This window comes from Orbicella faveolata, unplaced genomic scaffold (assembly GCF_042242905.1).
Source record: "Orbicella faveolata isolate gen_17 unplaced genomic scaffold, um_ofav_v1 contig_47, whole genome shotgun sequence".
Classification (NCBI taxonomy): domain Eukaryota; kingdom Metazoa; phylum Cnidaria; class Anthozoa; order Scleractinia; family Merulinidae; genus Orbicella; species Orbicella faveolata.
The window spans coordinates 12,536,685-12,554,106 of NW_028301577.1; the positions used below are offsets into that span (position 1 = coordinate 12,536,685).

At 37.0% G+C, this 17,422-nt stretch overlaps 1 protein-coding gene across 3 annotated transcripts in view; it reads left to right on the forward strand.

Annotated features, from left to right (window-relative positions):
- The first annotated feature begins 1,486 nt into the window (after positions 1-1,486).
- The window catches only part of LOC110058903 (melanotransferrin-like), a 34,639-nt gene continuing 18,703 nt past the window's right edge, over positions 1,487-17,422 (forward strand). The window contains exons 1-3 of one of the 3 annotated variants that reach the window (XM_089279592.1): positions 1,492-1,612; positions 10,968-11,035; positions 15,547-15,756. In XM_089279592.1, the coding sequence (XP_089135718.1) occupies positions 15,567-15,756 (190 nt within the window). In that variant the 5' untranslated portion in view covers positions 1,492-1,612; positions 10,968-11,035; positions 15,547-15,566. Of the gene's footprint in view, positions 1,613-10,967; positions 11,036-15,546; positions 15,757-17,422 lie in introns of all 3 variants that reach the window. The other 2 variants (XM_089279591.1, XM_089279593.1) reach the window with 2 other exon arrangements.

A 17,422-nucleotide genomic window follows, 5' to 3' on the forward strand; every position in this document is an offset into this window, starting at 1 on the left:
GTGAGACAATAGCAGTTTTTTCTTTGTTTATTGATCCTGGCCATGGTATAAAAGAGGTCGCAAAATGCTTTCAGTCATTCTCGATTATAACACTGTTAAAGTATCATCTACAAAAGCGAAATTCTACACCTGATTACTGATGGTTTATCCATGCTTGAACTGCAATAATGAAGTTACCAACCGCCAAGAGGCTATACTATGTGATTCCTGTAATCGTTGGTGTCATAGAAAGTGTGGCACTGGCATTACCCGCCAAGAGTACCGTCCTGCAGTACGAGATAACAAAGATCTAGAATGGTCCTGCGAAAAGTGTAACCTAATGCCAGGTCAGCCCCTCTTTCAAAGTACACCAAGCTATGGTAAGTGGATAATACATTTTTGTCAAAGATTATTATCATTACTGCATACAATTCAACTTCTGTAGCATTTGTCAAAATCCTTTTTTATCATTACCTAATCTTCCATGCTTTCTCTTCAGAAATACCTGAAGGTGACTCTTACCCTGCTGAAAACTTTGGTAAGATACTTAGTTGATGAAAAGTGGATGTATGATGTATGAAAATTGATAAATGATAAAAAAAAGATACACTGATGTAAATGCATTAGTTCATATAAAGTAATAGACACATCCACAAAATAACGGTTCCAAAATAACTGTCATATGGGGTTTCTCATATTGTTTTCTTTCCATTTACAGAATTGTCAGTGCTTTCATATGCCAAAGAACCGTCTGCTCAGGAAGAGTCTGACATTGAAATGGGTATGTTGTATACTGACTATGCACTTAAAGATAGTTTACTTGCTTCCATGTTTAAGCTAAGTTCCACTGTTTTGAAGACAACGTTTCCGGACTTCCATAGAGGAGATCCGCATCGAATCCACCGGCGACCAGTCCTTTCTCTCCTTTATCGTCTCCTAAGCCGGTGGCAAACGCTCTCAGGCCTAGACGTGTCAACTCTTCAACCTGGTCTTTCATTATAGAAACTAAAGGCGTCACAACTAAGACACAAGCACGTTCTAGTTCCACAAGTCTTTCAGTAGACGCGGCAGCAATTGAAAAATAAGACTCTTCCCGAAACCAGTAGAATTCCGAAAACATCACGCTTCTGCGCCACAGTCTCCAGGCATAGCTTCTGCTCACGTTTCAAATCAGAGATATGAACAAAATGTTGCAAAGAATTGCTCAAAGCTGCCTCGAATTCCACGTCAGTGAACTGTGCATTACACGCAGAAGCCATCTTTGTCGGTCTCGGCAAGAATTATGCAAATTTACAAGCAGTTGTCAAGATCTGTCGAATATTTATCTCAAAGCTGTCAACAGTTATCGATTCAACCAATCAGATCTTGATATCAGGAGTTGGTATCATGGAACGGCGGCATCAGTGGAATGTCTACAGGCTTCCCCGTGCACTCCCCCGTCACCAGACCGCTATCGGCTCGTCCCGCTCGCCCTAGACTACACTCGCTCGCCCTAGACCCAACCGGAAGCCTGTTCGCAGTTCGCGGGCAAGTTCGCAAACTGATATCCAGTCATTGCAGTTTGATCTCTCCTGAAGTATGTTCAATATGGCTGCATCTCCCACTGTTCTCAGCGCTCTTGTGTTTCTACTAGGTAAGTCAAAGTTTGGAAGTTTAATACGGTACAACGAAGTGGTTTGTCAGCTACAGTGGTATGATTTAAAATGCAAAATTGCCGCATAACTTGGGTAGTATCCACTAAGGTATCGCCTCGTGGATACACAGCTATGTTTAAAGGTATCAAGCCTTCCAGCGAGTATGCGACGGAAATATGTAAGCTTACATGCAGCAACAATGTACATGCTATGCCACTGGAACCCGACCCCGTGTTCAAATCTCGAAACTTCGTTTTGGCGGAAATATTGTAAAGGTACGTTGATGTCTGAAGCCGAAAAGCTGAAAGCTGAAAAAGACGCAACTTGGCTTTGTTCGGTTGTGACAAGCAAATGTTTGCATGTTGGTTGATGTTTGGTCAAAAATAAAATTGCCCTCAAGCTTTGTGTGAATGTTAAATCTTAACGTCGAGACGTGTTGGCCTTGTGGCACACCCGTTTTTCAGACTGCTCCTTTTGTGTGATATGTGTGACGAAGAAGTCGAACTCACGCAAAATAAAATGCTTGACAACTCATTTTAGCTGTGTAAACAAGAAATGCGACGAATTACTGTGGTTGTTTTCAGCTAAGTCAGTCCAGCCCCGGGAGCTTAGATAGATAGAGTCAATATTCACTGACGTTTCGACATGGGGTTGATTATTCATTGCTATGATAAATCTATTTAAGAAATAGAAAACATGTACCGTGTTTCTCTCGAGTTATAGAAACACAAGTGGAAGTTTGGGAGAACGAGAAATGCCGTGGGAACATGACACGAGCTGCAGGCGTATGTTTTCACAGCTTTTTCGAGTTCTCCCAAACTTTCACTAGTGTTTCAGCCTCTGTAACACGATAGAAACATGGAGAACATGTTTTCTATTTCTTTTAGAAAACACCGCAACAAAAAAAGGAAAGCAACTTGTTTACTTTGATTACTTTCTGTGTTTCTATCGAGTTATAGAAACAATTTTTAACCAATCAGAGCGCCTATTTTCTTAGGACTGTTTTCCAAACACTGCTAATTATGTAGTGGATTATACCATGATCGAAAAGAATGATCACTGAAGATGTAGCCTTTTGCTACCCAGCTGAATTACCTGTCTCTTTGGGTCAGGCCCTCTCAAAATAATGTCCATTTTGTCTTTAATGCTCTGCTAAAATTCAGGTTAGCAAAATTTAAATATATTTCATGTCTGACTCAATCATCATTTTTTTACGTGATGCTGTTGATGATGTTGTTTTAAGTAGCATTTTCCTGTAAAAGAGGAAATATTTTATAATAGATGTTGACTCTTGATTGGCTGATTTTGTTCTTCTCATAACTTGGCAAATATTTGCTTTTAGCTAGCTTTAAATTTCGTCACAGCCAAATTTGTTTTATTTCTGGTTTGATAAAATCGCTGTCTTCCAATATGGTTGACTCCAAAATTGTTGACACCTGTTTTTTAAAATTTTTTCTGTTCATGTGAACATTTCCTAGGGAAACTGGCTTTGATGTCACTAGCTGTTTCAATAAAATGTCAAGCGCATAATTTTCTGTTAAGCAGCTGCTTCAAGATAGTATTAAACAAGAGAAGTCAGACATGACCAGCTTATATCCTGTCATTTTGCCCTTTTGGATGTTTGACAGTAGTTATTTGAGTCGTTAAAGCGGTACTATGATCAAATGTTTCCCCTTGATTTTTTAGGTGTATCACATAGAATTCCATGAAAGAATAAAAATGCCATTTACTGTTTGCAAATATCTGCATTAATTCTGGAAGTAATTAAGTTTGGAAAAAGTGTAAAATATGCAAATGAGATGACTGATGATGTCATACACTCAACCTTACATGTATATTATATCAAGTATATAAATAGTGCTATCATGGCCAATTTTCTGCTCAGACCATTGAAACTTGGACAGGCTAATAGTTCTACAGGAAACACATCTATAGCTATAAAAAATTCTGTTCCCATGGCAACTCACTCTTTCCCAGTCCCAACCCATTTGATTTCAATATGTTAGTGATTTTCAGCTTGAAAAACATTAAACAAGGTCACAAACTCGAGCTAACGTCTATATATGCTTGCTGGATCATGCATATGAGGCACCACTAACAAATATCAAAATGGAATGCCAAAGGTGGTCAGAAAAGCCTATAAAAGTATGTTGCAATGGTAACAAAACTGTTGAGCTCGTATTGTGGAGCTCATTTAGTAGAATCTTACTGCAAAGAATCAAACATTTCTGATACAAATTGGCTGAGATATCTTTCTTCATCATACAGTATTTGATCAAAATTTGGTTGAGTGTATGACTTCATTACTTAACTAATTCGCATTTTTAAAAAAACTTGAATATCTTAATTGGAACAAAAGCGATATTTGAAAATAGTAAACAACATTTTTCTTCTCATAAAGACTATCTACTTGTTTCTGTCTTGTAATGGTAATGGTAATGGTAATGGTAATGGTAATGGTAATGGTAATGGTAATGGTAATGGTAATGGGTCGAATAAACACACCGCAGTCAAGTAAATTCTCTTCGAAAAGGCGGAGATTCTGCTAAAGAACAAATTGAGAAAAATTTCAAAGATCCTGAGGATGGATTTTGGGATAAAAACAACCAGAAGGTATCGTAAGTAATTCTGATGTACCGGTAAATCTCGATATTCAAGGCGAGTGTCGCTTCGCTCATGTTCAATTGTGACTAAAATACTTCCGATTGCCAGTTTTATCGAAGTTCTACCTTCGGCATGTTGTTTATTCAGATTGCTCATTTGTGTTGAGTAATCTTACGTGGGATAGAGCTCATGTCACGGCTGGGTGACTTGGCAGGAATCCAAAGGTAAATGTAAATGTTCTGCAGCGTTTTTGTTGAGAACAAAGAACTTGACTCTAATTTGCATTTATAGATTAGAGGTGACAGTAACGCGATACTTCTGATAGCCTGAGTATCAGGCCTTTCTTAGCAAGAGGGTAGGAGAAGGGGGAATTGCAGAGAAAGGCCTTTTCTTTGCCGGGTGCTTCCTCCTCCTACCTGTTTCAGAAAAAAATCGTGACAGCAAGTTCCAGATGATTTTCTCAACTGGTGTTCTGCTTTCGAGATACGTTAAACTTTGCTCTTATAACAAGAAAAATGGTTTGTTTCATCATCAAATTCAAACAGCAGAGTGTTATAGCATAATATTTTGTTTCTCTATAATTTTTATAACAGAAATGTTAGTTCCCATGAAGGAAACCTTTTTTCTTTCAGAAAGTACTTTTTGTCTCCTTTCAAACGAAAACTCATGGCTGTCTGGAATGGAATGAGTAAAATAGAAAGTGTTGGTTTAGTTTACTTAGTTGAATGTTTGGATAATAACCGTGATGAAATGCCTAAGTTATAGGAAGATACGAGTGATAAAGTTTACAAAAAAAAGATATTAATAGAAGTTTTCGTTCATACAATAATGTGCAATTGTTTTCAATCAGTAGAAATAAAAGAAAGCGGGGGCAACTGTGGTGATAACTATTACTACTTAAGAGTGCCTGCCTGTAAAAATCAGACAAATTCTTAATTTCGCAGCAAGGGTCGAAAATTTGATTTCGCTCATATTCTTATGGTAGACAGGCTAGGGCAAAACTTAGTACTGGATAGTTTTTTTGGGAAAATATCCTTTTATTTCAAACAAATATGCAAATTAAAAAATTCCATTAAAATCGTCATTTTACGCACCATCTTATTAAACAAGTTTGAGAGCCTCGCATGCAAAACCACATTATTCTTCTGGCTTTAAAACACTCAAATATTTTTGTGGAATGTTTAATTGTGTACTGGGTTAATATCAGGGAATGCTGCATTGTCTTTTTGGGTGCAAAATAATTAAATTTCGAAGAGATGTAATTCATTCACTTAAAAGTACCTCATAAAAATAATTGCTTTTCACCATGTGCAAAACCTTCAAATGGATCAAGCTTCTGGTGGTTGAATCGCAGAAGGATGGTCTAAAGATTCCTGTTAAAATGTCTTTGGGCAAATGATTGTGAGCAACGCAAGAAATGGGAAATGGGAAATGGGAAATGGGAAATGGCCGCTTAATAGGGGTTGGCCGCTTAATAGAGGTTGGTGTACCTTGAATATTGTTTCACCATCAGGTTATAAATTTCTTAGTGAACATGGAGTCAATTCAAGACAATCATTATAGACGTCAACCTCGGAGACCCAGGGGCAGTTAGTGGGGGCGGGGAAAAAGTCTAAACGGCTCTTCACCAGAATTTTTTAATTTGCATATTTGTTTGAAATAAAAGGATATTTTGCCAAAAAAACTATTCAGTAGTTTTTGTCATGCCCTAGCCTATCTACCGTAAAAATATGAGTGAAATCGAATTTTCAACCCTTGCCGACTTATTTTCCATATTTATGGACAGGGACTCTTAATAATTCTATGGCACAAATTAGTATCCGAATATGACAAAATGCACCTTACAAATTATGTAAATAAAATGATTAATTAAAATTAATAATGTACAGTCGAAGTCAAAAAAAGAAGAAAAATATCAAGAGCTATTCATTATAAGCAAGTCTAAATAAAACTGTCTTAAATATAGACTTAAAACGTTCAAAATAATGTTCTTTTATTGTTATTACTTTTTTCAGCAGCACACATGCCAGGGAACTATTCTAGAGTTGTGCTTAAATGACAATATCAAATAACAATAGTACTAAGTACAGACAGGTTGCTTAACATGTCTTCCAGATTAATGACAAATAGAGTTCAAATAAAAAGGAGGCAATACCAGATGTTGATTATCTTGGCTTAGCGCACACTATTGCCTGTCACCAAAAAAATGTAACGCTAGAAAAGCCGGTAAAATATCAAATCTAGTGATAGAATAAAAATTTTGAAAACAGCTACAAAAACTGCAATCTATATGCATCCCATTTATGGATAATAGTCCTGCTGTTAAGAGCCAAAAATAACCTGAATTGTTCATTTTGCGATAAAGGCATGAACCTTCCCAGGATTACTAACCTCTATATGGTAAACATTTTCTGACATGGAGCCATCCCCAATTTACTCCCAGAACCACGCTACCCACATGTCAAACTAGTGAGACATTCTCAGATAGTGCAGAGCGCAATTGATAGCTCTGGCACGGTAGTCCCATAAGTACTCACCCCTGCTCGGTTCACTTCCGGTTTGTGTCTACCATGGTAGTCTGCTAGGGCTTTTCCCCTTTGCAGTATGTATGTTTCAAGGTTGTATTTTCATTGAAGGTCCAAAAATTACATACAAATTAATTACTACTGGGGTTTTACGTTGATTTTCGTTCATTTTAAATTCAATAATACATTGAAGCAGCAAACGTGACAATTTAGCTCTTCATGCCAACTTTGTAACTTGATACTTTTGTTTTCCTCGCAAAGGCATGTAATATGAAACCCTTGTTTTCTCCAACACACGCAAGATGTGCTTGTTTTTTGGAGATAAATGAAAGAATGTTAAATATCTAATGTAGTGATGAAGAAACGGAACAGAAACGATGTTGTTTTACTAAAAATGCAAATTTTTACCGATGAGCAAGAACTAATTAACCGCGCGGCCATGGGCCGAGTGCGGTTCTAGGTTTACCCGGGGTTAATTTTTTATTTTTTTTGTCGGTGATCAGACGCAGACCTCCGCTCGGCCAAATTTTGAGTCACGCAACGTGTGATGTTTTTGCGGCAGAAGCTGTTAAAACATAAATACACGGACAATTTTACGGATATTGTTTTCTTTTTTGTGGAAAAAATATATTTTCTTTTCATTTTATCAAAGCGTTGGATTTAAAGGGAATAATAAACACGCTAAAAAAAGGTATTACTTCAGCCATGGAATGCGTTGACGTTGCAGCTTTCACTTTCGCTACGTGACAAATAAGATCGTGTTTACTTTGCAAGTTTATTTTGCCAGAAGGGATGTTCATTAATTTATTTGTAATTTTGTGAGTATTTCTTGTGGTTTTAGGCAAATGAAGTAAATTATTTGGCTGTTTCATCGCAGCGAGTTCATAGATCGGAAGGAAAATTAAACATTTGCAAGCCAAGCAACGAACTTGTCAGAACGTGCAAGGATTAGGTCATTGGTAGGGAAATAACCACCATACTAAAGATAGCCGTGGATAACGCAATTCTTAAATTATGTGACTTGTGTGACTTCTTTGCTAGCCCTTTACTCTAGGGAAAAAACAATTTAATTTAATCGTGATTTTTAAGAAAGAAAGCTGTTGTTAATAGTGTTCGAATCTTCATGCCCATACGTATCCCGAAGAAAGTTCCAGATTAAGACTATTACGTCATCGGAGATTTCACACCGGTTACGACTGATGGTGCAATAATACAGTTTGTGTTGATCAAGTAATGACCCCTGCGAAATGAATTCCCAGTAGTCTGGGAATTCCTAGGAATTCCTAGGAATTCCTAGGAATTCCAAGTTATTCCAAGACATGCAAATTATGCTTTATCCAAGACCTTGGAATTTCTGGGAATATTTGGGAATAGTGGAAGTATGACTGGGAATTATTGGGAATTCCTAGGAATTCCAAGTTATTCCAAGCCATGCAAATTATGCTTAATCCAAGACCTTGGAATTTCTGGGAATATTTGGGAATAGTGAAAAGTATGACTGGGAATTATTGGGAATTCCTAGGAACTCCTATTACTTCCCAGACTGTTTTAAAAAATGTATTTGGAATATCTAGGAGTTTTTGGGAATAGCTAAATCACATGAAATATTGCTGGAAATTTCTATAAATTTCCCAAAATGTCAAAATTAAAGATGAACTCGGTGCATGAATCAGTTTCTGTGAATTAGTAAAAATCAACACGATCATTTCTCTGTAGTGAGTTCCATACCTTTTTATTGTTGTCAAGCTCCAAGATAATTATTTCCAGACAAAAAATGTACATTAATTCCAGTTTAAGTCTGACAACTCAACATAAAACTATAGCACTGATAATATTGCTTTTTAGATCCAACATGATTTGTTAGTGTATATGTGCCTGTATGGACCCGTAAATCAAACACCCAGAGTTTAACTGATAGAAAAATAGATGCTCTTAGATTTGATAAATAGATTAAGCAAAAAATTCTGTCATCATAAATGAATATATATTATTTACAATTTCAATAAACCCAAAAGTATATATATGCACGTATATATTTAATATAATTGTAGATTCACACACATACCCATCACAGCCCACTGTTGAACAATTTTTGACTTGATCCTGTATGACTTTAGGAAAAAGAGGAAGACATCTCTCACAGATGTCATAAATGAAAAGCTCAGTTTCCACACACTTGCTGTACATTTGTAAAACTGTACTGTGACATTCTCTGGACAAATTACCGGTAGTTTCATTAAAACAAGGATATCTTTAGCAGCCTCTCATTGTCATACAATGTCTTGAAATTAAGGCCAGAATAGCCATACAGGCATATTCTTTGGCAGAAAATGTTTTTTTCTTGGGAACCATTAGTTTCACTTTCATCAGGGGAGTCCAGTGAATGGTCATCAGTGTCAGAGTTCTCAATTTCTTCAGAGGAGTCGGAACTGAAACTTCAACATCATTATCTGAATCACTGTCTGTGGACAAATCTGAGTTGTTGTGTATTACATCAACTGGTATTTTTGTAGTCTTTTCAGGTATTGGCAACTCAATTTTATCAAATGCTTCTGTGAAACTTCAATTCTTGCATAAAGGTTCACTCCATAATCCATCAAAGTCATCCACAACATTTTTGCCAACAGCCATCTCACTCAGGTGAGCCGAAAACTGTGAGGTGTTCTGTTCATGGTGTTGGAAATGATATCCAAGAAAAAGGGATGCAAGAGAGGGAGATGACGTCAACTGGCCTGTGAAGACTGCTTTAAGCGATTTATGTGGTCGAATCTTGTAGATTTTGGTATGGGTATAGTGGGATCATCAATATGTTTCTTGTATTTCCTTGTCCTCGCGGTCACTTTAATTCATGACACAACAAAATCAAAAGAATCAAAAAGATTATGAGTTAGTGGGAAACAAATAAATAACTGACATAAATAAATGACAATGCAAATAAAACAAGAAGATCTGTTAGATCTTATAACCGCGCGTTTAAAATTTAACTGTTTTCTTAGTACTACAGTCGCAACGCAGTGCATATTCCAAAGCAATCTTTGATGATTCATTGATTACTGTAGACATCACAGCACTTGATCAACATAAACTCTATTATCGCACCATCAGTCGTAGCCGTTGTGACATCTCCGATGACGTAATAGTCTTAATCTGGAACTTTCTTCGGGATATGTATGGGCATGAAGATACGAACACTATTACAAACCGCTTTCTTTCTTTAAAGTCACGATTAAATTTAATTGTTTTTTTCCCTTGAGTTAAGGGTTAGCAAAGAAGTCACACGAGTCACATAATTCAAGAATTGCGTTATCTACGGCTATCTTTAGTACGGTGGTTATTTCCCTATCAATGACGTAATCTTTGCACGTTCTGACACGTTCTTTGCTTGGCTTCCAAACATTTAATTTTCTTTCCGATCTATGAACTCGCTGCGATGAAACAGTCAAAGGATTTACTTCATTTGCCTAAAACCGCAAGAAATACTCGCAAAATTACAAATAAATTAATGACCGTCGCTTCTGCCGAAATAAACTTGCAAAGTAAACACGATCTTATTTGTCACGTAGCGAAAGTGAAAGCTGCAACGTCAGCGCATTCCATGGCTGACGTAATACCTTTTTTCAGCGTATTTATTATTCCCTTTAAATCCAACGCTTTGATAAAGCGAAAAGAAAATATATTTTACCCACAAAAAAGAAAACAATATCCGTAAAATTGTTCGTGTGTTTATGTTTTAACAGCTTCTGGCGGAAAAACATCACACGTTGCGTGACTCAAAGCTTGGCAGAGCGGAGGTCTGCGTCTGGCCACCGACAAAAAAAATATAAAAAAAAATAATAAACCACGGGTAAACCTAGAACCGCGCTCGGCCCATGGCCGCGCGGTTAAAAAACCTACATCTTGATGTATTGAAAAGACTATAGATCTCATATCATGCTAATCCTTATAAATAATTCAAAGGAAAAAATGACAAGCATCGCAAATTTATACTTGCTGCATTGTGCTGACTGGGTGTTGAAATAGATTTGGTGGACTAATACAACAAGCTTAAGCTCATTTCGCAGAATTTATCTCGTTTCCTCAGGTCGATCTGAAACCTTTTAGGTGAATTTCGGCTTTTGGGGTTTTTAAAGAGCACACAATGCATTGCTTAGTTTGATTTATAATTTACAATTATAGGTTATCATAACAGAAAATCCCTATAAAACTGGATTCCTTACCTTTGCAGTGAACTTGATTCAAGTGCCTCATGATCCTTTATCTTGACAACCGTCGGGAACAGATCAACCAGTTAAAGTACGTTCCATTTTCCTCCTTGATTTATTCGTAAAAAGTTTGTGTAGTTTTTTCCTTTTGAAGCAAGACCCATCTTTCAAAAGACCACCAAAACAGCGTGGAAAGGGAAACAGACTTGCCATCGAAAGCGACTGGTCTGGCAACCTCGTTGCCAGTCTCTCTCTCCTTCTTCTCCCGTTTCCATTCTCTCCTCAACTGATCAACTGAACCAATCACAGCACGCGAATTTTCACGTGACTATCCTTGTGACTGAACGTGACAAAGATTGCGTTATTAATTCTCTTTTGGCGCCCATCTTTGAATTCAGCGTTAACGGCTGATCGCTCGTGCGTTTTATTAGATTTCACTTCCAAAATTATATCAAAATGGTTTTTGCTGCGGTCCTGTGACCAGAAGAAAACAGCGTGAGTGTCATTAACGAGAAACAAGTTATTCTTGGCGAAGATTTGGAGTTAAAAGAAAGTCTTACTGTGGATGTTTCAACGGGGAAGAATTCAAAGGACAGATTAGCCGTATACAAAATTATTTGGTGAGTAATCGAATTCAAGTAACCTTATATTATACAAAGTAAATTCTTGTATTTAGACAAAAGCTTTTGAATGAACTTTATCATCACGAATCATACACGAGTGGATCACTCAGTCATGGCATGAAATGAATTCTGGCTAAAGCAAAGTTGAAACAATTTAGGTTGCCCAGTGTGCGTGCCTAAACAATTTGATTTGCGAGTAACAAGTTTCTCTCGCCTCACTTGTTCAAACGAAATAAATATAGCAGTTCTCTCTGATCCCAGTCAAAGTTCTTGACAAAAACTCCAACGAGGCAGCCAGTGTGCATAAGTTTGATATGTCTCCTGTGTGTTTCAGCCTGACTGTATGGCAGTCCGTGTTGATCTTCAATTTTTGTCCATCCGTATATTCTTTTGTGTTTACTCTATTATTTAAATGTTCCTTAAATGTTTTAAGTGTCTTTTTTAGTATTTCTAATGTCTAAATTTGGCTAAAAACCGTGATATACACAGTGTATCCTCCAATTCAAGAGTTGTTGATACACTTATAGAGGAAGGAAAACCTTGATTTAATCTACTGTAAGCTCAAGATTTATGTAACATATTTATCAATAGTATACAAGCACCTTCCATTATCAAGTCTTCTCTTTTAACATTTCAACCAGCTTACAGTCAGGTCTTAATTAGCTGCGTGTATTAAACTGTGAGCACATAAATATTTGGATCTCAGTCTTACAGTACCTCATATATATCGCAATGTACTGTATTTTTAAAATTTTGTTTTAGGTGTCATGCAACAAAGATGAAGATGAAGAGGCCAGCTGTTGACAGCGTAATTAGAGGGCAACAAAAGAAGCTGCGGAAACAAAAGAAATAACTGAACAGCAGCTAAGTTTGCCCAAACTCAGCCTTTTTTAATTTTAAGGATTGTTTCAGTTTTGTTCTTATAATTGATTCCTTACATTCATGAAAATCCAGATTTGTTCCACATAATAACAATAATTTAAGCTAAAATCTTGTGTATGGAAAATTGTTGGATTTGTAAACCAAAAAAGTAAGTAAATTATCTGAAAAAGTTCTCTTTTTATCAAACATGTAAAAGTTTGACCTTCATAGCTGTTTTCAGTTTTACTTTTAATTCTTGGTGTAATAAAAAAGAAACAGGATAATATTATTCTAATGACTTATGTTTAAATTCATGAAAGCCAATGTAATAAACCATTGATTTAAAGCCTGTTTGATGTGATATCAGTGACTTTATTTGTTATTTTAATGCTGGGCATTAATCATCAAAATTTTGTCTGGCCTACAAACGATACAAAATTCCCAGTTTTTCTCAGATTTTCCAAAAAATTCCAACCTATTCTCAAAAAATCCTACAAATTCCAAGTTATTCCCAGAAATTCCTAGGAATTTTTGAGAATTTTAAGGAATTTTCAAGGTGAGTATATTTCAGTTGGAATTCCTAGGAATTCCTAGGAATTCCAAGTCAGCTCTATGTAAACTTGGAATTCCTAAGAATTCCTAGGAATTCCGAGTCCGAATTACCGTGAAAATTCACACCTTAGATTCCTAGGAATTCCTAGGAATTTTTTCCTAGGAATTCTTAAAGTTATCTCACAAGGGGAGGTGTCTACAGTAATCAATGAATCATCAAGGATTGTTTTGGAATGTACACTGCGTTGTGACTGTAGTGCTAAGAAAACAGTTACATTTTAAAAGCGCGGTTATAAAATCTAACAGATCTTCTTGTTTAATTATCAGATAGTCGCGAAATACTACTTTCTCTTTCTGTTGCCACCTTTGTTGTTAACAATAAAACAATGTTGTTAACAAAATTAACACACAACGATATTGATGGCTGAGAAGCGTTTCAACGAAAAGTGTTGAAAATAAACAGCGCTACGTGGCCGATGTGAATGAGTCTCCTAAAGACTGATTAAATTAATTTGCGCTTTTCATTAGGCGCCACGGAGTCCTCAGCAATATTTGAGCAGTTTCCTGGTTTCTTTTGTTACAAATGTACAATTTGCGGAGTATTAAAGCCACTAACTTGGGAACTTTTTGGTCTGTCTTACAGACACAATTAAGGCATGAAATAAACAAGCCGCTAAGGTGAAGCATTACATTTGAACCCTGAGAAGCACACTATTGTAGATTGAAATTAAAACAGCAGATGATATTTGTTGAACCGACCTGTGTGTAATTCTAAAAGCTACGCAGCCACAGTAACGTTTCACTTTTGCAATAAAAAGGGACGATTGGCGCTACCTGAAAAATAACTGCCGTCCTTGGTCACATGGCATGACATTTAAAATACCGCGTGGAAAGATAGTGTGTAACACTAACGTTGCTAGAACGCATGTGTCGTACATGTTGAGTTCTACCATAAGGAAAACCACTCAACATTTGTGCGTGATTCCGTATACAATGTATCCTCCACCTAATATAGAAGCCACGAGCGCTAACTAATCTACGCATGCGTTTAGAGCAAATTAGTTTTCTTCTAAAGAGAATGGTACTACAAGGAAAGCAAGGGGTTACCTGAAACAAATGTATAGCTTTGCGATGTTCATGTCTAACTGATGGCGATGAAACGTGTTTTGCGTAGAGTACACATGTACCTTTCCCACCCCACCCCCACCACTTCCTTGCCTCTAGACTAATTAATTAATTGAAATTAATTAATTAAACAAACATTAAAGTTTACACCTTAGCGCCATAGGGCCATAGGGCCATAGTGCAATAGTGCCTTAGTGCCTTTGTGGCAGGCAGCTCCCATAACCATCCCAATAGTGCACTCTGCACTAAAAATGACATATTAGGCCCCTACATGGGAATGAGGCTGAGTTAAAATGCTTATTTCTAAGCCTTTTAACTTAATATATTTAGAAGAATGAAAAATTACAGAATATTGGAAAAACCGTCTGAACAACCTTGACTTTTTATCAATTCAAAATGTCGTCCTCGGTCCACCCCGCATCCAGCGCCATTCTGGTGCCCACATCATAGTGCAGTCCTACAGTTATTGGTTTTCCATCTCGGCCATTTCCATTACTTCTTTGTTGACTTTGTTGGTGATTCTGTCCTGCCAGCATATCTTAGGTATTTTCATTCAGAGGGCATCTGTTTTGAAAGACGATGATCTTATTTTAAAGTTTGTCACTTTTGTTCAACTTCCATGTCTTGCAACCATACATCAAGAATGGTTTAACCAGAGTCTTGTATAGCCTGATTTTGGTTTACAGTGAAACCTGTCTTAAGCAGACCCCATATTAAGCAGACACCCTCTATTAAGTGGACACCAGCTGAAGTCCCAAAATTTTCTTCCCACATTTACTGTAAATAGACCTGCATTCAGGGGACACCTCTGTTAAGCGGATGCAGACGCCAATATTAAGCCATTTTGTTGCACAAAACCTGCGATAAGCGGACACTTCAAGGGCTTTTTTACTTCTAAAAGCTCGGCTCAGACTCCTTTAACATTGTTCAGCAATGCCATTTCAACGCTAAGTAGATAATTCCAGATCGATGCGTTGCCTGACTGGACATTGTGCTATGAGCAGTCTTTGATCTACACTGTGTTACACTGTGTTTCAAAAAGGGTTAATTATTAACTATTATTGCTGAACCTGTTTAGAGCAGACACTCTGTATTACGAGGACACTAGTCAATGTCTCAAGGGGGTCTGCTCAATACAGGTTTCACTGTACTGCTCCAGATCATCCTCAATCTCATTAATACCCCTCTGGCTTTGATTTCTCTATTGTGGATGCCTTGCATTGTGTGCCTCCACCTTCCTTGGAAACTGTAGTTCCCAGATACACAAATTTGTCAACGTTCCTATCCCTTGCCCATTCACTTCCACTGCATCATTTATTTGAGAATTTATTCATATCAGCAATCACCTTGCAGGTATTGGTTTATCTTGCTTACCCTCTGGAATGGAGTTAGCCATATAAAAATATTGAGGTTACTAATTGTTTGTTTGTTTGTTTGTTAGGGCATGGGCATGCTTTTCAAATGAGATGGTGCACAACATCCAATCAAGAACAATCCAAATGCAATGATTTTAAATATGTGTTGATGAAAATAGATAATACTACCACACCTGGATGCGTGCAGGCGGAAAATGCTGTTGAATGCATGAAAAAAATCTATAAAGGAGACGCAGATTTGATTACCCTGGATGGCGGAGATGTTTATAAGGCAGGTAAAACTCAATAGCTGTTGCAAACAGGAGCAAAAGAATTTTGTCAAGTGTTGATCGTAGTTACATGTGCGCTAGGTGTTGCAACCACCCATCACCTGCAATGTGTATGCAGTATAATTTTACTTTGGTAGAAATATATTGCCAAGGAATTCAAGAGGAAAACTTTAATACAGCTCAGTTATGATGAGTGAGTTTGCAAGAAAAAGAATACTCAACCAAGTGATGTTTGGCATTGCACTTTCTTTTGCAGTAGTAATTTGGTGAGTGTCTGTTTCACCAGTATTTCTACATTGGTACACCACCTAGGGAAAGCTCAGTTACGAATGTACTAGCAAATCGTGCACTACACAGGTGCTACCCAAACATTGGCTTATCTCATGGGGAGTTGTACCTGGGAAAGTTGATCCTATAATGTACAAACACAGTTGATCAAAGAGAATGATAAGAGTGTGAGTCAGTATACTCTGACTTATTGTAGTAATAGACACAATCTGAATAAACTCACTGTCAGTGAGTAATTTCTCGCTCGGCAGGTGCAATCTCAATCCTTTTTTGAGGTTATTGCAATGTTTTTTTGAAATGTTTGTAGTAGGTGTAATACAACAAAACTTTGAGATAGTTGTTACTACTCCTGAAGCAAACAAAAGGCAGTTATTAGAGCTACCAGAACCTGACCATGGTGTGTGCTATGGTTAAGCAACTGTAATTCCAGTGATAAACATTCAAACACACCTGCAAATCCCTGATTACTGCTAAATGTGAAATTTGGTCCAAAAAAAAAAAAGATTTTTCAATCCATATTAATATCCATAATTAAAAGCTCCTATAGAGCTTCATAAATACTCTTATGGTATGCTTTGTTTACCTGTGGTACATCAGGTTTTAATGTTTTCAGTTCTCAGTTACTTGTTCAGGTTAAGTTTACGTAACTGGGTTCAGTTACCTCAAGCTACATAATCAGGCAAAGAAGTTTTAATTTTCCCAGGGACACCTCCGATTTCCACAGTCAAAATGTCCTCTTGTTATAACCCTGTCAATTCCAAGGCCTTCACCCTACTAGGGAATTTGTCAGCTGGCGTTTGACAATGTTTCCTTCCCCCAGGCTAGGATAGGGCACTTGCAAAATAAACGGTGGAGCATTGTTAAAGGCAATTTTATCTTTCAGTTCTTAAAAATACACACAAATTCTATTTACAGCTTTAGTGGGACTACTGGTAATAACCAAAAAAAGTTGATGGAAAGGAGATATGGTAGCTTTACAGGGCGTGATGTTCAGTTTGGAAGCACTGGGCTGTTGTTATTTAATTGTAATGTTTAATAGAGAACAGATCCTGTAAATACACTTGTCTCAATTATCACTGGAATTCAAGCATTGAAACATGGGCATAAAGTCCCTCACAAAATTGAATGCCAGTTGTTGCATTACTTGTCAAGTTTTGTTATACAGTTGGAACCCAATTTGAACTCAATTATTTGGAATTTTGGTTATTTTGAACTCAAAACCATTTCCCTTCTATTTTCCCTTCAGTCATTTACTATTGCTCTTTTGAACTCCTGCTATTTTGAACTAATTTTCATTTCCCTTGAGAGTTTGAAATAGTTATGTTCAACGGTAATTAAGGGAGATATATTGCTTCTAAAAACCATGATTACAGGTAGTGATTAA